The sequence below is a fragment of the Lissotriton helveticus genome, chromosome 9 (genome assembly GCF_964261635.1).
Source record: "Lissotriton helveticus chromosome 9, aLisHel1.1, whole genome shotgun sequence".
Classification (NCBI taxonomy): domain Eukaryota; kingdom Metazoa; phylum Chordata; class Amphibia; order Caudata; family Salamandridae; genus Lissotriton; species Lissotriton helveticus.
In genome coordinates, this window is record NC_136070.1 from 625,033,648 (window position 1) to 625,060,647 (window position 27,000).

General features: G+C 48.0%; 1 protein-coding gene across 1 annotated transcript in view; it reads left to right on the top strand.

The window, feature by feature from the left end:
* Positions 1–27,000, top strand: part of LOC144781704 (cytochrome P450 2C5-like) — an 852,328-nt gene that overhangs the window by 761,051 nt on the left and 64,277 nt on the right. The window contains exons 7-8 of the mRNA XM_078660680.1: positions 24,259–24,446; positions 26,107–26,248. Coding sequence (XP_078516806.1) covers positions 24,259–24,446; positions 26,107–26,248 — 330 coding nt within the window. The remainder of the gene's footprint in view (positions 1–24,258; positions 24,447–26,106; positions 26,249–27,000) is intronic.

Consider the following 27,000-nt stretch of genomic DNA (forward strand, 5'->3'; position numbering starts at 1 on the left):
TTTTGCCTCTGGCTGTGGAGCGCTTCTCTCTGTTTCCACCTCGTTTCCCCGAGCGGGGGCCGCACCTGGTACCCCCTCCAGCCTCACACCCTTTACGCTTCCTGTCTAATGAACTGTGTTTCCATCACTGCTCTCTCTCCCTGCCAATGTCGCCTTTCTCTCCCATTGCCCTCTGTCTATGACCCTTCACCAGTCGCTGTCTCTTCTTCTCTGCCCGTCACCTCTGCAAGGGGGTCTCCTTTCTTCATGCCCTCCCGTCCTTTGTTGACATTGTCACTCTCAGCTCTCCTCACGCGCCCTCTCTCCTGAAGTGTCAGTAATCGCGGCCGCCGTTTCTCCCTCCCCTCACCTCTCTCCCTACTTCCCTCGATCTGTCTGTAACAGAGTCACTGCTCCTCCCACTCTCTCTCTCTGTCTGCCTGACGCCCTCTCGCCTATCCTCCTATCCTGCCATCTCTCTCACATCCTGACATCTCTCTCACATCCTGACATTTCTCTCACACTCTCTCCCATCCGGCCATCTCTCTCTCCCATCCTGCCATCTCTCTCCCTTCCTGACATCTCTCTCTCCCATCCTGCCATCTCTCTCTCATCCTGCCATTTCTCTCACACTCTCTCCCATCCTGGCTGCTCTCTCCCATCGGGCCACCACCCTCACCCTCACTCACCCTCACTCACTCACCCTCAACCCCTCACCCTCACCCCCTCAACCCCTCACCCCCTCACCCTCAACCCCTCACCCTCACCCCCTCACCCTCAACCCCTCACCCTCAACCCCTCACCCTCACTCACCCTCAACCCCTCACCCTCACTCACTCACCCTCAACCCCTCACCCTCACTCACTCACCCTCAACCCCTCACCCTCACTCACTCACCCTCAACCCCTCACCCTCACTCACTCACCCTCAACCCCTCACCCTCAACCCCTCACCCCCTCACCCTCAACCCCTCACCCTCAACCCCTCACCCTCAACCCCTCACCCTCAACCCCTCACTCACCCTCACTCACCCTCACTCTCACTCACTCTCACTCACCCTCACTCACCCTCACTCACCCTCACTCACCCTCACTCACCCTCACTCACCCTCACTCACCCTCACTCACCCTCACTCACCCTCAACCCCTCACTCACCCTCACTCATCCTCACTCACCCTCAACCCCTCACCCTCACCCTCACCCACCCTCAACCCCTCACCCTAACTCACACTCACCCTCACTCACCCTCACCCTCACTCACCCTCACTCTCACTCACCCTCAACCCCTCACTCACCCTCAACCCCTCACTCACCCTCAACCCCTCACTCACCCTCAACCCCTCACTCACCCTCAACCCCTCACTCACCCTCACTCACCCTCACTCACCCTCACTCACCCTCACCCACCCTCACCCTCACTCACCCTCAACCCCTCACCCTCACACAGTGCAATAGGTCTCGGAGCATTTGAGTTAGAGCTTTTAGAATTGTTTATGGCTTTTTTTATTTGTAATTCTTTAGCATTGGCTACAGGAAACAAAAATGCTAAAGATTTACAAAAAAACCCATAAACAATTCTAAAAGCACTAACTCTAATGCTGCGAGACCTATTGCATTTCCAATGCTTGTTGGATTTGGAACCCAAAAGCTCTGAGACTCTAAAAGCCCCAAAAAACATAAACGACATCAAAGCAGAGAACAAGCAAGCTTCAAAGTCATCCTTGCAAATTTGAGGTAAAACTTCCAACAAACAGGCCAAAGTTTGCCATGATAAAGGAGCCCGGGACAACTGCAAACCCCCCCTTTCTCTAGCCCAACCTTCAAGCAGTATCCTCCCAATCTCGCCCGCCGAGGGGGAATAACCCCAAAACAGTTTTCCCATGAAAGAAATACCTGCTAACTTCCCTGCAATCGTCACTCGAGAAAGGCCTCTCTCTATAAGGTCCAAAATTAACTGTACAACATCTTCAGAGCGACGCCAATCTTCCTCTCGTCTACAAGCCCCAGATGCCAAAAATTCTTTCCATGCCAGAGAATATGCTGCACGCGTAGACAAAGACAATGAACCTACCACCAATTGCAATACCCTGCGTTGTCTACATACCAAAGATGTTCTGGCATTGGGGTCGGTGTTCTGTCTGCCTCCTTGGCCAGTCCATGGAATCTCCCCCACTGCGAACAAGACAAAGGGTCAGCAATGTCATTGTCCACACCAGGTATGTGCAACGCACGAAATGCAATGTCATGCTTAAGGCAGCCTAGCACAAAACCCTCATCAGCTTCAACACCTGCTCATCTCTGGCTGACTGCCTATTGACGATTTCAACCACAGCCATATTGCCCACTCTGAAAAGTACCTTCTTGTGTGCCAATTCCTCCCCCCAAAGGGTCAAAGCCACCAACAAGGGAAATAGCTCAAGAAAGGTAATGCTTCTCCCGCATCCCTCCATTCCTGTGGCCACCGTTCCGCACACCACCTGCCTATCCAGTAGAGACCAAAACCATCACTGCCCGCTGCATCGGAAAACATCTGCACATCCCACTGCACATCCTCCTCCCTGACCAGTGGCACACCATTAAATGATTCCAGAAAAAAGGTCCACATCCGCAAATCCTCTTTAACTCCGGCTGACAAGCGCACCCGATGAGGCAAACGCTGTCCAGCCAAAGCTCTTCCCAATCGCCTACAAAAAGTCCTCCCTGCTCTAACCACCCTACATGCAAAATTAAGATGGCCCAGCAAGATCTGAATGTCCTTCACCTTCACCTTTTGTTTTGACAGCATTGTGGCCAGCAAATCCAACATTTTCAGTTTCTTGTCATCAGGCAAGCGAGCCCGTATTGCCACTGAATCAATCTCCACACCCAAAAAGGATAAAACTGTAGCAGGGCCCATTGTTTTCTCAGGAGCCAAAGGGCCCCCTAAATCTTCCATAAGCTCGTGAAAAGTGTCCAGAGCTGTCTGGCACTCCGTGGAGCCCGGAGAACCAACAAAGAAAAAGTCATCAAGATAATGGGTCACTAACACATGTCCTGAGTGTTGCGTGAAATGCCACTGCAAAAAGGTACTAAACATTCGAATAAAGCACATGACATGGAACAACCCATTGGCAAGGCTTTGTCCACATACCAATGACCCTCAAATTGAATGCCCAAAAGGTTCCAATCATCCTGATGCACTGGCAGCAGCCTGAATGCAGACTTAATATCACACTTAGCCATCTCTGCAGTTGCGCCCGCGGTCACTACAAGTGACATGGCCATGTCAACTGAGGAATATGATACAGAGGCACCCTCCTCATCAATAAAATCATTCACTGAAGACCCCTCAGGCCATGACAAGTGCAGAATTAGTCTGTATTGCCCTTGCTCTTTTTTGGGCACCACTCCAATAGGTGATATGATCAGATTCTGGATCGGCCAGTCATCAAAAGGGCCTGCCATCCTTCCTTCTCGCATCTCTTTGCTCAGTTTTTCCCGCACCACTTCTCTGTGTTCAGATGCTGACTTCAAATTATCAGCCCACCGTCTTTGCCTAGGTCCCTGATAACCCAAATGAAAGCCCTGCTGAAAACCATCCAAAAGTTTCTTTTTTATCCCCACATCCACATAACCTTGAAGAGCCTGTTCTAGTTTCGCCTATCTAACTGGCGTAGGAGCTCTTTGGCCCAGATCCTTGCGCCCCTCTACCTCCCCTACTCCCTTGGAACTGCTGCGTGGTGCCAGATGTACCTGCCCCTGAATGAATCCCCTGCTGACTACCTGGTGGCTTTAGCCCCCAACATTTAACAAGGGGGTGGCGCCTGCCGCAGTTGGAGCATTCGTGTCTGTACTTGCAATACTCCCTAGTACATAGCCCCTTGTTAAAATCTCAGCAAGCTCCAGTTCCTGCTTGTGTAGCTGATCCGCTTCCCACCCCACCCCGGGTGGGCTTTCGCTGAAAGGGCCGATAGATTAACGGCAAACCACTAGCCGTAAAAATAGTTTTGCCGCCTGCAGCTGCACCCATCGTATGCTGCCAAAGATCTGTATCTAACTCACCCCACTTTGCCTCGGGATCCCACACCATCCGGGCCCTAAACTCCTCATCATATTGGGCCCATGCGTAACCTCCCCCCGTAAGCTGAGCTTTCCGAATCACATCCATATATTTAAATATAGATACGCTGCGCTCCGGAAACTTCTCGCAATAAACACTTGCATATATTAGAAACGCTGCCGTCCAGATTTCAATAGTCAAGTGTACTTTAGGGCGCTTTGCGAACTCATACTCTTCCTCCTTAGAACCTTCTTTTGACCTAACCTCCCTGTGAAGTAGTTTCAATATTTCCACATACTCACCCTTCCAAATGCGCTCTTTTGTGGACAGCATTAAATGAGCTCCCAGTGGTTTAGTTACTCCCATATAAGGCAGTTTCTTGATTTTTAATTCTTTGCTATCCTGCGGCTCTTTAACACCCCCAGTAGCATCAGTGTTTGTACCACTTACCACCTGAGCCCCAGCTGACCCAATACTGTCATCGGTGCCTACACCTGTGTCTTTAACATACCTTCCTTTGATCAATCTCCCCTCACCCACCCCCCCAACCCCCTCCACCGCCGTCCCCACAGACCCCATTTTAGGTTTGGCCTGTGTCACTGACTTCTCACCTGGCTCTAGAGAAATGCTCTCGCAGACTCCGCCCGTTGAGCTGAAACATCCAACATAGGCCTCCCTCGAGGAGCCCTTACTGGTGGACCGCGCTCTCGTCTCTCCCTTGACGGCCGTGCCACTGTAGGAAGCTGAAAAACACTATGTGACAAATGAGAGGGCTCCCCCCCTCAACATCTCGCAATTCCCCTTCCTCAGGGCTATCATCATCATAATCCAACAACACCGGCTCCAACACCTGAAGCCCAGCAGTATCAAAATCAGCACCTCGGGTCTTACCCAACCCTTTAGTAGCAACACTACACTTGAACTGATTAGAATGTCCTCCTGGTGGGGGAGCCGACTGTACCTGCCGGTACCCCCCCCCAAGCGCCGACGGTAAGGTGGACCACCTAGACCTGCTATTCGTTGGGGCCAGCGAGGTCGGACCAGACCTTCGTGTGCTGACCGGGATGGGCTCCCTCGGTGGTACGGAAAGCGCTGCGCTAGGCTCTACCCTCACTTCACCTCGGAGAAAGTGGGCTGAACCACGCCGCGCCGCTCCGATGCCTGAAAAGAAAATGTTTGGACTGGTGTGCTGGGATCCCTAATAAAAACACCCGCCCCAATCCCTGGCCACTGAGAAACAACTGGACCAGCCGACCGCCTTTGCAGCCTATCCAGCGACAAAACCCTGCCTGTACACCTCACCGGTGGACCCCTCACAGGTGAATCACCCACCACCTCCTCATCATCACTCCAATCCAACCTCTCTGCCGCCACTGCCGAGGATGAACCCCTAACCACAACATTCTCTGCCACCCCCCTCTCCACACCCCCCTCTGTACCCTACCCTTATCCATACACAAGCTCCCAAAGCGCCCCCAACCGGAGGACCGAAGATCCAAACCTCGTCCCCTCACACCCTCTGACCAAGAAAAAACCTTATCCGAAGTCCCCCCCCCCACTTGAACACTACTTACATGCCCCAAATCCCTACCATACTGTGGAAAGCCAGAAGGAACAAAAGCACCCACACCACCCTCTGGTACATTTAACCAAGCCTCCGTTGGCAGAACTACAGCTGACCCCCCAGCCCCTGTCTGCGCATCAACCACATCAGAAAAGAAACCCTTACTGACACCCCCCTCCCCCACCTGAGCCCACTCCCCCTCTCCCCTTGAACTTCCCAAAACAGACAAAACTTCCTCATGCTCAGACGGTGGCCCAGAAAACAATAAAGGGCTACCTAAAAACCCTTCACCTCCATAAGTACCCTCTACCAACTCCATCTCAGCACCAACATAAGCATATGGACCAACCGAGGATTCTGCATCCCAAAATCCTCTTGATTCTAAAATACCCTCAGAGATCACCCCCCCCCCCCAACCTGACGCTCTGAAATTACTGGCCCGGGAGCTTCCCTCGAAAAGGAATGAACCTCCCCGCCCGCTTCCCAGTCACCCCTCCCCTCTCCCAATGCAATGGAGCCTCTGCGCCACACACGTGGTGAAACGCCTGCTCCCTGCCCCTCCTGACGCTCAAGCGCCGTGAGAGAAGTGGAGCGCTTCTTGCTTTTCTTCCGGCCTCCGCGACCCCCAGCGGCCGCAGGGGAAGTCACAACACTGCCTGGACGCTCCAACAAACGAGCGCCTTTAGACGCGCGCCCGGCTAACGGCAAAAGCACCGCGACCTCCGCCCCTATACACGGAGCGTTGGGCAAAGCACCAGCAGCGTCACCCCCCCTACATGCGCTTTATCAGACGGGGCCGGTTTCCGAGTACGGGAACGTCCCGCTCACTTACCCCTTGCGCCCGACGCTTCCGAGGAGAAGAACAAGTCGCCACAGCCGCGGCAACGCCCGCAGAAGCCTGGCGCAAAGGACGCGCCGGCCCCCCACCAATCACAAGATCCATCCTGCCAGCCTCCGACAAAAGACGTAGCGCCTCCAGCACACGATGATCCTCCATAACTACAGTGAGTTAAATTAAAGAAATAGACTAATACTAGCATATACTAGCACTTAATGTAATCATTAATATCTCCACAAAAAAAATCTACCTAAGCTCCCAGCCAACAGGTCACCAAACCTAAAATGGTGGTTGGGAACAGGAGCCCAAAGCATTTATGCTTGGGCTCCTTTTGGGCTATACCAAATTACAAGCCCAAACCTAAAATGGCAGACCGCCTGTGCAGACCCCCCCCCCCACTACCCCTCCCAAATCGCCCGGGGGGGGACCTCCCTTCGGTCGGCTGCCCCCCCCAAGCCCCCCTTCGAATAAGGTGGCATGCATAGATGTAAGCCTGTGGCCCCTGAACACTAGAAAATCTGTCTGCTCAGCCAAAGGGCCCAGGAAGAAACATTAATTACCATACAAAGTCGTGGGGGGGGGGCAAACTGAAGGAGCGGAGCGCAGACACACCCGCCCCCAATCTCACGGCGGAGCGAGCACCCAGAGCTTGTGATTAACTCTGCCCCATGGGTTACCACACCTCCGCTTACATATGGTCAGCGCGAACAAGCAGTCAGGACAACCTCTGTCACCACGTGGCCCCCCACGCCCACTAGGCCCAAACGGAAGCGCAGACTCAGCGGTAGCACCCGCTACCATAGAGAGTGAAGTGGCTCAAAGCAGCCGCCCGGGAGGCAGTGAGCCTGATTTAGCACTCACCTCAGCCTGCCAGAATATCGGCCCCAGGACAATGACCAGGCCAACCAGCCCCAGCATGATGCCTGCAACGAGCACCCCCACCGAACTGGGCAAGCTCATCCACAGGAGAAACCTCTGCGGCAGGCTTCCCCTTAACGACTCACCTCACAAAACGCAACCTCCTGACCATGCCCATTGCGGCCCCCTGCCAAAAGGCATGCCCAAAGGCAATCCATGGCAATCTGCCCCATCCTGAGGCCAATCACACTGCCCCTCAAAAGGGGGAGTGGGCAGACTCACTGTGTGTAATCTCCGACGCCTGCCTCAGACGCCATGCGATTTGAGCCACCAACACCACATCGGCGAGACTGCGACGATGACCAGTGAAGACGGAGTGTCAGGCGTGCAAAAGAGGGTGCCAAAATGGTGGGGGAGGGATATATACCCTCCCCAAGTCCCGGCACCCAGGAAGTGACAGCCCTTGCGTGCCGCAACCAGGCTAGGGGAACTCCACCCAGTGTCCCTGCCCCTAAAGGGGGCGGAGGGTGTGGGGTGCCCAGGCAACACTAGAGTGCTGACCTCTTTAGTGGCCCCCTGCGGCGGCCTCGGCCAACCGCATTCCCATCAAGTTTGTAAACAGTGACTCATTTCTTGCATGTCAAAGTGTTACATTGTTGGCAGTGGCCCAAAATGTTCTTTGTTGCCTGCCTGCGTAGTTTGAGACGTCACCGAAATATCCAAGGCTTTCGGCCATCTGAAGTAAAACAGACACGTTTTCCCCTTTCTACCCAAAGCTGAAGTGGCTTTTTTTGTACGTAAAGTGTTTTTATAATTAACTATACACGTTTTTAAGTGATTCCAATTTTTGCAGATAAGTGATTTACCGCTGATCACACAACGTAGTCAAATCGTGAAGCTGAGCATAGGACTGTAACCTAAAAATCTTTTTCTTTTACCCATGGGGAATAGAATATCCAGCCTCATAATTTGCTCACTAAAATATGGTGAAATGAGATAGTTGTGGACCTTGAAACAAGGAGTCCCGCTCCATGGTGTTTGTTTTCTTATCCGCTAAAACAGTTTGATCATGCACCTTCCTATACCTTTGTCCCCTCAATTGCCATTATGTGACACTTTTGTCGAGCCACTGAAGCCTCGAGCAGAGCTCGAGCTTAATGCGTGACCCTGGCTCGGCTCGCAGTCCTCTTAGATCTTTAATCTCAAAACGAGTCTGCTTTCATGTGGCTTCTGTCTGCCACCCACACTGGGGCGCAATGCACTGAGAATTAAAGACAAAGCTTAAACTGTTGATATAAAACAAGAGAGATTCATCTAGTGGCCGAATTGCGCGATTAGACACAAAAAACCTGGGATCAATCCCGGCTTCCCTACTTGTCCAAATTGTGTGATCCTAGGGAATTGTGTTTTCACCTCACTTCTTTTTTTCTTCATTATCACATATGAGAGCACCTTGTTGTATGAGTTCATGATGTGCTCTGTACATAAACTTCTTGTGTTTCATTTAATAGGCTATAATGTAGTTCAATGTATAACAACAATGTAGGTCACCTACAGGACGCACATGGTAACAGACTTGCCTTTTGGTTCACTAATGGCATTGTTGAAAGAGTTGATGGGAGGGCATGAATGTGTCTGTTCATGTTTCAAAACTGACCCTTCTAATACACGTCTCTCAATGCAGTGATATAGTCTGGTGTACTAAAGTGAAACACTTCGAAATAAGAGGGATTACGTTTTTAGGTCGAGCCTAGACGAAAGCAAAGCGAAAGCTTTGCTGTCTAGGTCTCGACAACTTATGTGATCACTTTTGGGGGAATGTGGACAGCAGACTGTCACGAGCTTCTCCTGCCGGAGATTTGACCTCGTGAACGCGCACGCTTTCGCGTTGGTGAATGCACGCATGCACAGGCACACACACTCACACACGCGCAGGCAGGCAGGCACGCACGCACACACACACACACACACACACACACACAAACACACACGCACGCACACAGACACACACATACAGGCAAACTCACCCGCCCCTCTTGTCCCTCGATGCCCCCCCTCACCGGCTCCTCTCGTCCTGTCCCTCCGTGTCCAGACTCCGCAGCCCGCTCCGTTGTTTCTCCGCCCCTTCAGGTGCGTGTCACGCCTCTCCTTTCTCCCGGCCGGAAATGCTATTTGCGTGTCAGGCCTCGTTTTCACCACGCATTTTTTTTGTTTTGTTGCTGGCTTGTTCTTAAATGTTTACATCCTGTCACCAGAGCGCGAAAGGGAAAGATGGACGGCCCCGTGCCGTGCGCAAGAGCTGGCGTTGTGATCGCGCGCTCGGCGACTCTCTTATGGGCTGCAATTAACCTTGAGAACTGCGAAATGGAGCGTCTTGTTGCTATTTTTCAAGAGAGCATGCGTGCTATAATAAGGTGCTTCGCTCCGCAGGCGGTACGCGAGGCTTCATAAACTACGGTCGGGTAGTTTGTATAAGTCACATTAATTCCCCGAATGGGGTGAACCGCCTCATTTCACGGACCACTGCGTGCCTACAATGATGCCCAAACCACATCTCTATGATCCATTTCTGTGCCGCGCCTGCTCCACTGCACTGCTTTCATATGTGTTCTGCCCCCACCCCTCCATAAGAGGCCGCATAAGCAGCTCGCCCTCCATTGCCTGCAGGTTTTTAGCGCCAGGCTTGAATCGGATCCATTTCAGACTGAATCCTGAAACTGACTGACATTTGCCTTAGCAGTGGCAGACCTCTGCTGAGAATGTCTGCAGCTGCCGGATTATTTCACATGCATCAGTCTGTCTGAACCTTTTACGAGAGCCCATCCGTTGACTACCCAAATTTAATAAGCTGGAAGTTGGTCAACATGTTTTCCTACGTTGACTGTATGAAGGGACAAACTGGAGTTTGAAGTTACTTCTAATACAGCTAAAAGTTTTAACCTGCGTTGACCTATGCCAAAGGTGGCCACTGTCCCTGATTGTTTTCCAATAGAGAGGCTTCAGCCTTCAGCAACCTCCTAAAACAATTGCCTATTACAACTGATGCTCTTACGACTTTTCATCGTACAGAGTAGGTTGGCTCTGTTTTTACAATTCTGCTAATTTGGCTGTTAGGTTTGAGCACCTGGTCCTAAAAAAAAACAATCAGTCCCTCACCCCTCAGTGGTATTACCCCTCAAACGACAAAGCCTCTTGTACATGTCCTGGGCTTTATGGTTCTTTGAAAGCATGATTGACAGGTGTTTCAGTCAGCCATATTTCCTTTAAAAATCAGTGCTTGCATGATGCCAAGCACGGCAGGTGCAAGAATCCAATCCAGGATGCTCCACCATCCAAAGAGACAATTCTCCAAATGCTTCTGGTCGGACACCATTGGCTTTAGTGAAACACGAAGATCTGCCATGCGCCAGCATTCGAGCCTTGCCTTTGCTTGTAGCCTGCTCTGCAGTAGAGGCCATACTAGTAAATCGACCTAGATCAAGGCTGGCCCAGGCGGTAGACCCCCATTGAAAGCACCTCGGCCTGGCTTTGCTTGACTTTCTGACCATGCTGCAGGGAGAGTGCGTTTATTCTATGCAGTAGCTTCGGAGGTAAGTAAAACGTTGGCTTTTGAGCTATATAACAGTCATATACTGCACACCTACACCGATTTCTAAGTCCCAATAGCATTGTTCATTGTCATCCACATCAATGGTGACCTCGGAAGCATGAAAGGCTGGGTGGCCCTGTCTGGATCCAACCCTGTCAGAGCAGGCTGTCCACAGGCCTGCATCGTAAGTGACTTTCTCACTGAGTTACCTTCTGGCTTTCTGCACTGCTGACGACGCTTGTGTTCCTTCCTTGCACCTTTCATTGACTTGTTTCCAGTTTCTATTTTTGCACCAGAGATTGACAGTTTTGTGTGACCCGGTACCTTCCGTTCCAACCACTATTGTGTTGATTGGCAGTTAACTGCCTGATTCCAGCTCAGCTGGTAATACAGCCACAGCCTTCTGCCGACCCTGGTTGGGTGTTTTGAGGGTTCGTTTGTCAAATAGTTTGGACACCTCATCAGGGGTAGTAAGCGCTATATAAATGCAATTACGATACTGTAAATAACTTCATACAACATGCATAGTAACGAGGAGTGCCGACAGGTGGGCGCACTGCCGCCAGCTCTTAATTCTCCTCCTATCCTTGCACGAGTTTTATTAGGAGCTACGGTCATGTGGTACCAGTTGCATAAGCCAGTAGACACCTATACATTTCAGCCCCATAGCAGGTATTAGTTATGGCGTACTTTCAGTTGTTCAGTTTAACTTCCAATTTCTTTTCTCACAAGGCCACCCAATTGCATCACATGTATAGGCTATATGTAACAAAGTTTTGACTTCGCCAAGAATAAACAAGCATTTTCAATGCAATAGGTCTCGCAAATTTGAGCTACTGGCATTGTAACTGACAAACCTTTTACCTATGTGTTGGTTTTGAAAACAGATAAATAAAAGGCATTGTCATTTGCAATGCCAATAGCTTAAATTTCCGCAAATGCGAGACCTATTGCATTGGAAATGCTTGTTTTAAAATGTTGACGAGACGTTATAGTACTTTTACATCTATGTTCGATAATGTCTTTAAACATGAAGGTGTTACACACATTTTAATTTCTGATAATATTTTTTGTTTAGGAGGTTTGTGCTGTTTGGATTCCTTAGACTTTCATAAAGAAACAATGCTATGCACTAATTGCTCTTGCTTGGTAAATTATTTTTGCTTTGGTGTTATAATAACCGGTTATATTGACAGCTTTTTGTTTGCAAAGTTAAGACTTGCACGTATGTAGACCTTCTTAAAGATGCAACCAAAGTACTGCAAATTAGTCAAAATATCTACTCTGCAATATTTTGTTGTGGATGTCTTTTAAGACCACCACTTAAATTAAAAAACTGCTTCTTCTGACTCTTTCATAGCACACTTCGGTGAGTGTGTGTAGCTTAACTCTGCTAATGCAGTCTGCAGGAAATGGTTATTATTCTCAGCGCCCATATTGTTGTAGCCCAGGATGCCGCTTCTTTATGGGACTTCTTTATAGGACAGCTTTCATCAGCCAACTATTATCAAGCATTTCCTATTAAAAAGAAACTCAGACCAGGGCGGGAACCGTTGCTGTCGCACGTTTACAGTACGTTGACAGGGGGGTGGGGGGAGGGGGGGCGGAGGGGGGGAGGGGGTCGGGGGGGAGGCCCTGCTGCATGGACAATCAGAGCCTGGCGGAAGTACATTTCTTTCTTTCTCTTCTCTCTCCTCTTTTCTATACCTACATACATCACCCCATCCCATCCAACACCCCAGGGGGGGGCTTATGTGGGGTGGCTGCCACCAAGCAAGAATAGAGCAAAGGGGCGATACACAACTGGTGCACGTAGGCATAGCGACGCGAACAGCACACCATGATGGCACCCGACAATAGTAGCCAGGCATAGATAGCCTCAGACATAAAGATAGTGTCACTTAACGTCAAAGGGCTAAACCACCCCGTCAAACGACGGAAAACACTAGACTACCTAAACAAACTGAAGGCAGATATATACGTCCTGCAAGAAACTAGAGTGTCCGTAGAGGACGCAAACAGGTTGAAAGCCAGCTGGATAAGCGAAGTACTGTGCTCACCGGCAGTCAACAAAAAGGGAGGGGTCATCACTCTAATCAGCAAGAAAGGGAAGTTCCAGGTTAACGAAAACACAACAGACACCATGGGAAGGAGGCTGATCACATCAATCAACAGAGGCGACGAGAGGGTACACATAGCCAATATATACGGGCCAAACACGGGGGACAAAAACTTTTGGGAGGATCTAGAAACTGAACTTAGCAGGGTCCCACTGGGCGAACTACTAATCGTGGCAGGGGACATGAACCAGGCGATGGACAACGCTACAGACAGACACCCGCATAGACCTAGCCATGCCTCACAAGAACAGCACATACTTAAAAACCTATGCGCCAAACTCTCACTAGCGGACCCATGGCGGCTACAATACCCGAGTGCCAGAGAATACACTTTCTACTCGCACCCCCACAACTCATACAGCAGGATAGACTACATACTCATGTCCAATACACACACACACCTGACTGATACGACGGAAATAGGACCCATCACAATTTCAGACCACGCACACATATCCCTCTCCCTGAGTGGCAAGCATAACGAGACACCGAGCAGGAGATGGCGCCTTAACAGCGACATACTCGAAAACCCTGCCAACATCACCGAAATAGAAGAAGCGATCAAAGAATATCTCCAATTTAACGATACAGCTGACACAGGGGCAGCGACACTATGGGATGCGCTTAAAGCAACAATAAGAGGGAAACTCATAAACATCAAGGCACGCATGAACAGGAGCAGAAACAAGAAAATTAAGGACCTGGAGGAGCAGATCAAGGGGTTAGAAAGGAACCACACGGCCAACCTAACAGATAGGAATACACTCACAACGCTAACAAAGAAAAAATATGAGCTAAACAGAATCCTAAGCGAGAGAGCAACCACGTGGATCAACAAATACAAATCCATAAACTTATGCTCGGCCAATAAAGCAGGGAAGGCCTTAGCAGGCTACCTGAAAGCCAAGCAAAGGCAGCACTGCATCGCCACAATAACAGACGCAGACAACAAAACACACACAGCGAATAAACATATCCTCGAAACATTCAGGAAGTTCTACAAAGAACTATACACCGCGGACACATCGCTAGATGCGGACGGCGGGGCAAGCCTGCTGGAGAGCCTGGACCTACCCAGTATAAGCGACGAACAAAGAGAGGCCCTAGACCAAGGCATAACTAAAGCGGAAGTTGGGATGGCCATAGACTCACTAAAACCTAACAAGGCCCCAGGACCGGATGGCTTCACAGCCACCTTCTATAAACAATTCCAACCGCTACTCAAGGACACACTTGTCAGAGTATTCCAAGCATGTGCAGAAAACGGCAATATGACAGACTCAATGGCGGAGGCAAACATTATTGTCATCCCCAAAGAAGGGAAGGACCCCCAATTCCCTCAAAACTATAGGCCAATCTCTCTAATTAACGTGGACTGCAAAATCTATGCAAAAATCATGGCTGCCAGACTAAATGCACTGCTCCCCGCTCTCATACACAAATCTCAGGTGGGCTACCTGGAAAACAGACTATCGCAAGATAACACCAGATTGCTATGCCACCTAATCAACCGCACGGCCAACAGCGCGGAAAAGGCGGTCATGATCGCATTGGATGCGGAAAAGGCTTTCGACAGAGTCTCATGGCCCTTCCTCAACCAATGCATGCTCAAGTTTGGACTAGGCGAGAAGTACAGGGGTATGGTCATGTCCCTGTACAAAAACCCCCGGGCGCGAGTGGTGGTTAACGCAGCCACATCAGACACACTCATACTAGAGAGAGGGACAAGGCAAGGCTGCCCCCTATCACCGGGTCTATTCCTGCTCGCCCTGGAACCACTCCTCCACATGATCAGGTCAAATGCCCGGATCACGGGGGTGCGGATAGAGGGGCAAGCTTTCAAGTTAGCGGCATACGCAGACGATATTCTGATCACCACAAACAACCCAGAACAGTCAATTAAGGCACTCGTGCAAACAATAGAGGAATATGCACATGTCTCAGGATACAAGCTCAACAGGGAGAAATCCGAGTGCAAACCGATGAACTGCCACACCACCAAGGCTGTCCTAGGAACATCCGGCCTAGCATGGCAAACAAAACCCCTAAAATACCTAGGCCTCCTCTTCGGTAGGGACTTAAGGGCGACACTGGACCATAACGAGGAAGCGATGCTAAAAAAAATTAAGTCCAAGCTAGACACATGGGGCCCCAAACTCATAAGCTGGTGGGGACGGATCGAAACAATAAAGATGATGGTCACCCCCATGCTAAACTACCTGCTCTCCATGCTGCCTCTCACACTCACACCCGAATTCCACAAACGCCTAGACAAATGCATCAACATGTTCCTCTGGGGAGGGAAAAAACCAAGAATGAGCCTAGCGAAACTCAGACTCAGAAAAGAACAAGGCGGACTGAACCTCACAAACTACAAAGCCTTTCAGAAAGCATCCCTGGCCAAACAGGGTCTGCACTGGATTGCCCCCACGCCAGACTACACGCCGGTGTGGCTGGACCTGGAAAGGTGTATTCTGGGTGGCGCAGACCCAATTATGGCCCTCACGGCCCACAAGCACCCAGAAGCCAAAAACGCAATAATTCACAACACAAAGATAGCGCTGTTAAGAGTGGACAGGGAAATGGCAGTGAGTATCAAAGGCACCAAATGGGAATCTCTGTGGCATAACACCAAAGTCACATACAAAGGGAAAACACTAGATAGCAAGGTATGGCGAAGCAGAGGCATCACTACGCCTTCGCAACTAGAGGCAGGGAACACCCCACTCACCTACACGGCACTACAGCAGACAACCTCCGTACCTAACAAGGAGTTCTACGAATTCCTCAAAATAAAAGCAGCTGTCACCAAAGCAGGACTAACAAAACAAACACCCACCATCATACAATACGCGCAAAACTTAAACAAGACGGGCCACCAAACAGCACAAATCTACAAGCTAATCACACCACGCACCACAACCCTAAACAACAAGACGCTGGCATTCTGGGAGGAGACCATACAGAGACAGCTGAACGAAGTAGAAAGAGCCAAACTATGGATGACAGCGTCCAAAAACAAAATCACACCACAGCTAGCACAAACCAAATATTGGCTACTTCACAGGTTGCACTGGACACCAGCGAAACTAGGGAGGGTTGGAGCCAGTGATAACAGCACATGTTGGAACTGCCAGAGGGCCACGGGAGATCTATCTCACATGCTATTCGAGTGCACCAAAGTCAAAGCTTTCTGGGGCAAGGTCTATAACGTCATAGACACAATAATGGGAAGTAAGATACAAAGAGGACTAGCCGGGGCAGCCACCGCCTTCCTAGCAACAGAACTCCAGTCCAAAGAAGTACGAGACCTGGTCGATGTACTTCTAACGGCTGCAGTGAAAACGATTCTGGGTAACTGGAAGGACACCAGCAAAGCCACTTTCAAGCGCTGGTTCAACTGGGTAACCTTCCTCCGGGGGGCAGACAATATCACCGCCAAGCAAAAGGCGGCAAATCATACGGCCAAGGAGAATATGTGGGAAGCTCTCGACGCATACTTGGAACGATAACCCCCCCCCCCCCTTCTCTCTTTTCTTTCTCTTTTCCTTTTCCTCTCTCAGGCCCCGCCAGGCCGCAATCTTGCAAGACCAGTACAAGTATTAAGAATGTCTTTTCTATGGATATGTAAAATTTATTTTCAATAAAAATATTTTGAAATAAAAAAAAAAAAGAAACTCAGACCTTTTGGCTTTAAAGATGCTGGTGTTTGTACCGGGCCGAGCTTGAGAGGACTCGAGTTCAAGCCAAAGACTGTGCTAGACTTGCACAGTGCCCGTTGGTAGATCACAACGGGGTTCAGAATGCACACTCCTCCCCTCCGATTCTTGGCCTCTCTACAGAGCAGTGGTCAGGTGTGAAAATTGTGATTCTTTGTGAAAGTGTGTGAATAAGGTACACAACTGTCGAAATATTGACAGGACAGAAGAAAACCAAAATGCAAGGCTTACAGGTGAATGGGTGCGTGGGGGATAGTGAGGGGAAGGTGGTACAAGCAAGTTCATGCAGGAGAGAGTGAAAAGGGGGTGAAGAGGAAAAAGATGAGGTGTGAGATGTGCAGATGAAGTGGTTCTGTCCTCTACCCGGAGCCAGGGCAGTCTCCTATCGTCATCTGACTCTTGTTCTGCTTCTTTACCCCTGGCACGAGTGGCACTCCAACGTTTTGTGAAACTTGTAATGTGATATCAGCTTGTTATTAATACTTGGATAATGGAATTAATCTGGAAGAGCCTAGAGTTAACCGATGCCTCGACGTTGACGCCACTAAGAGTGCCTGGCATGTGATGAATTATTTTTGTTCTAAGCGCTGGACCGAAATACGTACCTGTAAGAACTTTTGTTTCCGTGATAGGTTTGGCATGCTATCATGCCATTTTATTTTTCTCTGGATGTCCAATAGTGGTGGTGTTTCTGATCACTCCTGGACCTTTAGCACTTTTTTTGGGGGGTTAGGGGGGAAAGCCCCTTAATCTCAGTTTTTTCGTCTGTTTAATTGTGGTTTATGAAATGGATGTAATTAAATGATTGACAAAATGTATTTATGTAAAACAAATGCGTTTACAATAATTATTTTCCTCCCTAGTTAATGTGGGATGTTGCAGTCCTCCGGTTTATTGACCTGCAAAGGTCGAGTTACCATCCCCTCTTCTTAAAGTCCTAATATGTAACATGCAGGTTACTAACAAATTTCTGCAGCAGATGCAGTAACCCGCAAAGCTGTTGTGAAAAAATCGTTCTCAGGAGCGTTGGCTTCCACAAGAGGCTTTCCTTACCGCTGAAGGAACTTACGGGTAAAATGTGGCCCGGTTAAACATCTCTCCATTGCACACCTGTTGAAGGGTTGGCCGTGTGTTTTTTAGGTCAAGCCTACCAGATAGCCAGTGGAGTCTGGTTGCAAAAACCTGTAGCCTAATCTCTTCACCAGCCTATTGACTGGCCGTCTTGTGTCCTTCCACTTCTTACTTTTAAGGAACTACTTTTTAGGTCTCACCTAGGCAGCGCTTGCGTTGTCTCTACGAGAAATTCTGTATTCAGGATATGGGCTTTATCACTGCCCATTTTCAAGGACTGCCCCTGTTGTTCTATTACTCAAAGCATGTGAGCATTATTTCTTTCTTTAAGCGGGAACAGTCAAGACCAGTGCTCGTGGTTTACAGTTTCCCTACTTCCTGCGTCCTATAAATTTTGCAGTAGTGATTGAAATTCTCTTCTCTCTGCCTGTGAATGAACTCTGGGCAGAGACGGTCCTAGGCCTTCTGAGGCCCCGGGCGAAAGGGAAGATGTGAGGCCCCTCTAATTGCATATTGCGTCGCAAGAAGTGACATCAAAGAAAGTGACTTCGCAGGACTTTTGATCTTAGTTATTTGGAATCACTGAAGCAAACTAATGTGGATATCAGTAACATGGACAAAAAGTAGAGGGGGTGGAAAACAGGTGAGCAAATATCCATGAGTGTAACACTTGCCAGCTCCTTTACTCGGATGTAAGTCTATAGCCAGGACAACTAGAATTATGCGATTCTGAGGCAGCTGCGCTCTCCACATAGATTTATATATAGATTTATCACACAATCCATCATCTTCTGCACATTCTGAAGATTTTACTCCCTCTGCCACCTAGTAAATTGTTCCTAGCTCAAACCAATCAAAAGTTACTAAATACTTTACCACGTGTTACAGCACAGCGACAGGCTGTTTGTCTCACTGGATGGCCATTTTTCAATGGCCGATTGCTGTATTTTGGTTTTAAAGTGACAATAATTAGGTGAAACATTTACGCATACACTGTTAACATGTGTAAAAAGTGCAAAATTGTACAGCAATACTGCTTCAAAATGTGCTACATTGCGCCACATTATATGCATTTTTTTGGTGCATACTTTAGTAAACCCTGCTGCATAAATTGATCTTCCCCTGCCGCGGTATACAACCTTTACCACGCATTTTTTACCACGCACTACCATTACAACGCGGTTTTTACCACGCATACCATTACAACGCATTGCGCTGGGGGGCGCTCTAGGATAGGGAATAGGTTAATTTACTATCCAATAACCTTCCCTAGTGTCCACGGGGACTGGAGTTGGAATAGTAAATTAAACTATTCACTATCCAGCACCCCAAAGCGCTATGCGTTGTAATGGTATGCGTGGTAAAAACCGCGTTGTAATGGTATGCGTGGTAAAAGTATGCGTTGTAACGTCATACATCCCCTGCCGCATAATTACAATGGGAGTTTCAATAACAAAGATCTTGAACTACCCGGAGAGACTACTCATCCCCGAAATGTGGAACGATTGCTCACAAATCTGTACGCATGACAATAAACTGAAGAATTAGGGCAGGTTAGCTTCCTAAACATCCAACCTGCCGAAGTCTCAGTTGAGGAGGAAGTTCAGGCAGCGTACCAAACAATGACAGAGTAGATTATTTTTGCCCTAATGGAGGTCTTGTGTAAAGGTATCTGTGAATATTTACTTTTCCCATCAGTGTGCCATTGGAGGATCGGGCGCTATTCGTACGGAGCAGAAGGTGGATTTCGACTCGAACTAAGACAGACATTTGAATCGTGGCCTCTCCCCTATAAGAAAATGGCCGGATATTCACTTTACCCTATATTTTGACTCCGTTTCCATTTTCTGGCAAGATTTGGGGGAGGAATGAGAATGCTTTGAAATGGACAGAAAGCACATATTAAAATGAAAGTCCTTTAAATAAAATACCTAAAATGGGCGCCTGTGCTCAGCCTGGAAACTGGGGCTTGCTCTGCAGTTCTTTGCGAATGCGACTCGCCCCACTCACAAAGGCGTTAACCATAGATGTGATGGCCAAGCCAGGCTCCTGGCTCTGTGAATCTGCTGGTTGTGTCTGCCTCTACCACACGGTGGACAAGTCAACCGAGGGTCACTTATATAAGTTATTTGTCCGGCGGGTAGTGTGTATGGAGGGACCTCTCTCAGTGCTACTGAATAAAGTACTTTGAGTGCTGCCGGTTGGCGCGCTCAGCAAATATTTGTTTCTTATAGAGAAGTGTTGTTGACTGGACTTTTTTTCTTTATTCTTTTTTTACGTAAGTTCCTTTGTTGTTTCTGTGTTTTTACAATCACTTTTCAGAGAAGTCCCGTTAAACCAAAGGGACAGGTTCATTTCGTCACTCAGGTTATTCCTGTTCTCCCCCCTTAATGCTCGATGCCCTGTGCTTGCTCCCCCCTGTCTGGGGTTTGACTTAAAGTTCACTCGCTAAACCCAAATGAGTGCAGAGTTTAGAGCAAACGTCGGCAGAACAAATAAAATGGCTTTGATGTGGAGAAAAAGTTTGACCCCCTCCCCTCTTTGGGGACAGATACGTCACCCTACCCCCCCCCCCCCCACACACACACACTCCACCGCCAGTGTCGCTGGAGGTGTTTTCAGTAGCAAAGGTTTTTGGGCAGAGCGCTTTTCCAAGCTCCCCTGGGTGGGGGGCGCATCAGTGCTGGACAATGGGTCACCCGTCGGTAGGAGGATAGAAGGATAATGCCATAAGAGGGGCAGAGGAGCGGGTTGACGGGGGGACAGACAAACTGACAAAATCATCAGGAGCAACAAACTGGACTGGTGTCAGCCCTTCCGTTATCCGTTTCCTTAACAAAGTGAAAGTGGCATTGCATGGGCCGTGACTTACTGACTCTCTCACAGTCTGAAGATGTTACTCCAACGCGGCCCTGGCCCGGCCAAACCAACTCCCGACTCCCTACAGGCCAGGGAGCGCGTGCGTGCTGCGTCACTGCATTAGCAGCACAGCACGCGGGGGCTGGCCAAAATGAATGTCCAGGGCCATCATTGGTAGCACTTTCGCGCGCTACCAGATAGACGGCCCTGGGACCACCACCACTAAGCTAGTAGGTGGTGGTGATGGTGCAATTTAACTGCCTCCTGCGCGAGTGCGCGCAACCGCGCTTCTAATTTTCATGTCGGGCATGGCCTGCTCAGTGTGGTCTACTCTGCGGAGCCGGCGGCGGGGCCCCATGAGCGCAAGGCCCTGGGCAGCTGCCCATACGGCCCATGCCTAGGACCGGCCCTGACTCTGGGACTCTCACGATTTCCGGTTTCTAGTTAACTTATGGGTGGTATATAACTATTTGAAATATACCGAAGAGTTGAAGCCTGATTGGTTATTATTGGATATTATTCCATCTTCATGTGACTTTATTACCTGGACGATACGGATGCCAAATATTGGTCGTCATAGTACCTAATCCTCATTTTACTCTTAAACCCTGATGAAGTTCCTGTGGCATCAAGGAACAGAAAGTGTTGGCTGTGTGCCAGTTTTAAACAACACTTTGAATAAAGAAGATTGACGGATCATACTTGTCTATTTGAATGCCTTTTTTGAGGGCACCTTCCTTATCCATTAACTCCTGGTTTACAGAGCTCTTTTGTGAAAGGGCTGTCAATCCTGCTCTTATCTTGCCACATTTACTGTGTATTCAAAGACCAAGTTCTGTTTTGGCTACAGATGCCTCCTCCTCCCTCCTGCTTTTAAAACACATGGCCTGGCATCACAGTCCCTGCCTTCCTTTGGCTGCTGCCACCTCCTTCTCAGAGCTCAACAAGCATTTGCAATGCTATCGGTTTCACATTTAGAGAGTTTGAGCTATTGGCATTGTAAATGACAATGCCGTTTATTTATGTGTTTTGAAAACCTGCAAGCGGTGCGTAAACTCGCACTTTGTACTTATAGTCATTGCTTACGAGAAGGAAGGCTGGCAATAACTGCCTCTTTTACTGCCAGCCTTGCTTCTCGTAAGCAAGGACTATAAGTACAAAGTGTGTGTTTACGCACCACTTGCAGGTTTTCAAAACACACAAATAAAAGGGTTCTGAACAGTGAGGACTGATGCTCAACTAATGGAGTGTTGTGTTTGGCATCTAACAACGAGTTGGAAAGGTAAAGGACACAGTTATGCTTGACCTTTCAACTCCCATTTAACACAATGACATACCTTAATTTACTTTGCCCTCTGGAGCCCAGATTTAATATATGTTATGTTATGTTATGTTATCCTAGGGTGTCCTGGCTCTAGCTACAATCCTCCGTAAAAGTACCGAATAAGAGACCATGGTGAACAGTTAGTCAAAAAGCCATGTTTTTAAGGCCTTCCTGAAGTCCATTAGGTCTGGACTATTCCTCAGGTGGAAAGGAAGGTTATTCCACACCTTAGCCGCACTAACCCCCAGTCACAGATCTGTGACTGGGGGTGTGTGTCTCAAATGTTTCAGCGCTCAGTCCATCATCTTCTTGTGTTTGCTTTGTTCACCTTAAGTTGGCAGGGTGTGCCCAGACATGGGTCCCTTGCTCACGTTGCCATTGGATTCAAGCTAGCCTGCCTGATGAGGGGTGTTAGCCTGAAACCGGTCCCAGGATGCTTGTTTCTGGCCCAGGGAAGAACTGGCTTAGCAGTTCGGCTGGACTATTCCCATGAGGAACAGGGTCAAGACCGATTTGCAAATAGCTGGGTCTGAACTGAGGTGGCGAAAACGTGAGCTAAGGAATGATGATGGATTTAACCCAGATCTGTGACTAGCGATGAGTGTCTGCAAAGTTTCAGCGCTCCGTCTATCACCTCCTTGTGTTTGCTTCTCTATAAATGGCACAGCATCATCAAACTTCAAAGTAGGATAAATGAGGATAAATTATCACTAAGTACACTGAATTTCTCACAATGAATTGAATCGTGTTGATTTAGGGCCTAATTACAAGTACGGCGGTCCTGGGACTGCCATACTTGTGGTGGCGGTCTGACCACCACCACCCCAGTGGTCTGACCGCCAGATTATGATGAAGGTGGTGGGACAACCACTAGACTGCACCTCTGCCAGGATCCCGCTGTGGTGGCGGTGCTTAAAGGGGCAGAAAATGGATGCAGAAACGATGCTAACACAGCCGAGCAGATGTTGATCTGCATTTCCACCTCCTATTTCATGGTGGGGATGCCATGTGGAAAAGGGTGGTAAAAATGCAGGTAAGGGGGCCGGAGAATCTGCCCATGGGGGTCCCTACCATCGCGCCTTGGATCAAACAACATAACGTGCATCGCCACTTGCTGCTTTGGAACTTGTTATTTTCACAGTTTAAACGCCAGGTTATTTATCCTCAGAAAATGCTAGTAATTCGGCTACCGCGAACAAATGCGTATGCGGCTTAATCTTCCACAAGCCTAATTGAGGCAATCTCTAATTATTCAGGCTTGTACCCTTACTGTCCTGATGATGATCCTACTATTTTTTAAATAGGATCGAAACATCGTCGACTAATGTAAACAGTTTGCACAATATTCGAATCTGATCAAAAAAAGTGTATTTACTGTTTCCTCAAGCTTGTTAGAAATTGCGTTCAATATTCCACAAGCTACCCTTTCTTGCCTGATATGTTCCTGTCCTAAAGTGTACTTGTCATGTGTTTATGTAGGATGAAGGATTGTGTCCCACTGTATTGAAGTGTTAATACTTTTGGTTTTGACATTTTTTCATGATTAAATTCACACTCTGGCTGGTCACTCTTAATATAGCACTGATTGGAGTCTATATTTATCCTGATGATCATACTGATCTTTTCAAGGACATTTGTTCTAATACTAAACTGTTATCCAAGGTCTTATCTATCTTTCGGGTTCCCTTGTCTTTTTGAAAATATAGGGGGCACATGTTGTGTCGCCCTATAATTGCACCTTTGTGCGTGCACTGTGTGGCATGCACAAGATGGTGCATGCCACATAGTGCACCCAAAGCGGCAGCAGTCCCACCTTAGCAGCATGACTAAAGGCTGCAATCCTCCACGAAAGCATTCTGCTGCCAAGGGAACACATCCGCTGCCCCGCCAGCCCAGCTAAATTATCGTAATTGGGTGGGCGGTATGCTGATGGCTTGGTGGTCTTCCTGGGACTGCTGATGTGGCGGTCCTCCAGGAAGAGCGCCAAACTCATAGTCGGACCCTGATTATTTTGCATCATAGATATTCTTGAAATATTTTCCACAAAGGTGAAAGTATCATCTTTATGATTATTATAAAAGGAAAGTCCATTTTGAAAGATATGATTCCCCTCCTCGTGAAATGGAAGTCTTTATAATTGAAGGTCCCATACTTCTGGAAAAAAAACAGAAACAAAAGAGCTTGAGGTTTCCCTGTAACACCCTGACCAACATGCTGTTTATGTACATCTCCTGAGTAGAAACTTTTTGAGACAAATAGAAGCTTTGCCATTTACAATTTGATATGCTTCCCAAACAGAAAAAATTCATCAGGAGATTGACCAGGTAATCGGACAAAGTCGCCCGCCATGTATGGAAGACCGCAGCAAGATGCCATACACCCAGGCAGTAATCCATGAAATACAGCGCTTTGCTGATGTCATCCCACTGAATGTTCCACACTGTGTGACACGCGACACAACGTTTGGGGGCTATACCATTCCAAAGGTAAATAGTGAATGATACGTGGACCAAGAAGCATGATTGTGAGGTGAAAACTGACCTTCTAGCAAATTAGATAATGTGATAAAAGCAGGCAGTATTTTCCTGTCTCCACCTGATCTTGATTAAAAAATTGGTAATCTCAATGGTCATCCTTTTATTGCAGACAGTATTTTGCAGAACATGATAAAAGAAAATTACGAGGTTTAAATTGAATTTAGATGGTACAATTAAATCCACCAAGATACATATGACTACTCATCCTTTCCTTTCCCAACTTCACGTAGAATGTGGGAACACCCTGTTGACAGATCTGACCCCAGTGGAAATAGCATCGGAGGAGCCACCCAATTAAGAGTGGCCCTTCTGACATGATTTCCATCATCATCCTTTCTGTCAGGGACTTCAACATAAAATCAGATATTCCTGCATATTTACCGAAAGACTCATTGAAAATTCTGCATGGATGCCTCGTAAAAGGTGTGAAAATATGTCAGATTTTATAACCTTTATTATAGGTGAGCCAAGTAAACAATAAATAGCAAGGCTGCAGTTTAATGTACAAGTGTCATAGTTAAGGAAAGTGAATACGTTTGAAAAATGTCTATCAAGTCTCACATTAGCATGTTCTGTCGCACAACATCTATCAAGCGCAATCATCAGAAAAATCTTCAAAGCCTTCCTAAAGTGATCCATGATAACTGCAAAGCTAAACATTCACTAGGAAGGCAAAAGGGAAGGTGTTCAGAGGTAGCAGACCACAATATGAGGTTATGTGTGGTTCTGTTCCTCTGCCACCTGGTGAATGGTGGTGAGCGGCATCAGTGTTACTGGACCCCAGGGTTGGGCTGGCCTATAGGCCAATCTCGCAACGTTAAGGGTGTATGAACACCACCAACATAATGGTCCACCTGGCCAATTTATTTGCGGGCAGACCACACATGTGACTACGGCGGTGAGTACTCTGGCACCGCCATAGTCAAACCTCTCCCACAGCCCGATGGGTTAAGAGCTATCATACACGTGGTACATATCAGCCCAGCCAATCATTATGGCTGGACATATAGCCAATTTTTTTACTGCCCATCACCACCAGCCAAACCGCGGCGCAAACCATGGCGCTGAGGGACAGTAAAATGCAAATAATGCTCCCCCCGTCATGTGAGATAACTCCTATGACGAGAGGAGCATTATTTTTTTTATTTTTTTTTTTAAAGAAAATCCTATTTTGGGAGTCTCTTTTTCAATAAATCAAAATATATATTTGGTGCAGGGTTGTGTCATTTTGATCCAACCCCGCACCACACAGCAATATACATTGACAGGAAAAAAGTTGTGATCGCGGTTCCTGCCAATGCTTTATTAATTACCGGAAGCTTGGCAGTGATTCAAAATGTGGTAGGCTGTCCCTGCACCAGAGGGACGGAGTAATTTACTCTGTCCCCCTGGCGAAACAACAGGCCATCCTCCATATTAGAAATTGGCCCCTAAGTCATGTCTGTAATACATGATTTCAGACTTTAAACACCCTCTGCTCAGCGTGGCATAGTCGTATTTGCACAGAAAGAAATTTACTAGCAAGTGGCATAACAGGCATTATACATAATTATTCAGTACTTTCATATACAAAATTGCTCACTTTCATTTTGGTCATCTCTTCACACAGGGCACAGATGTTATCCCATTCCTCTCCTCCGTGCTACATGATCAAAAGATGTTTGGATGCCCAGAACGTTTTGATCCCAACCATTTCCTGGATGGTAATGGAAGCTTAAAGAAGAATGATGCGTTTTTACCATTTTCCACAGGTATTCGGCTCTATCTTATACAGCGCTGACATTTTTAGGGACCATCTGATCAATGAACAAAGGATCCTATATCCAAATGTAAATGTTCCAGGCAAAACGTCTTTAAGTGTCTGATTTGGAGTTAAGCGGGTGGAACTGCTGCACACCACTGTAGATAATGTTATTATCTGCCCTTGTTTACACACCCCGGTGGGCAGATCACCAAACCACTGAGGTGGCAGAGGCCCAGCTACCGCTGGCCTGTCAGTTATCTGCCCCACATATTTAAAGATCAAATTGGATTGTTCATCAAAGGTGCTAGAACAGGAGTATTTTTGCCAAAAACGCTGAATGTTGATTGTCCCTTTTAGTCATGATTGTATGGTTGGCTAGCCAGCATTTTATCCTGAAATAAACATGCAAAGTCTTTTTTTTTATTTTTTTAAAGTTTCTATTTTTTTTGTAAGTCTATTTTATCCTGGGGCATTGGGAACATTATTACATTTTTGCCTGCCTAGTGTAGTGTCCTGCTGGACACGTTCTAATGTTTTGCATGTTGTCAGCCCACACTGTATACCCACCCATCACAGGCTTCACTGGTCAGGTGACCCTGCTAATGAAAGAGGCTGGGCGCACGTGCCCAGGGCCAGTTCCAGTACCACACCACTAGTGCCTGTGTCCATCATTATTTAGCATGTGGGCCTATAGGCCCACGACACCACACCTAGTATCGTCACGTAAAACATTTAGTTAGGTCATTAGAAAGAATAAAG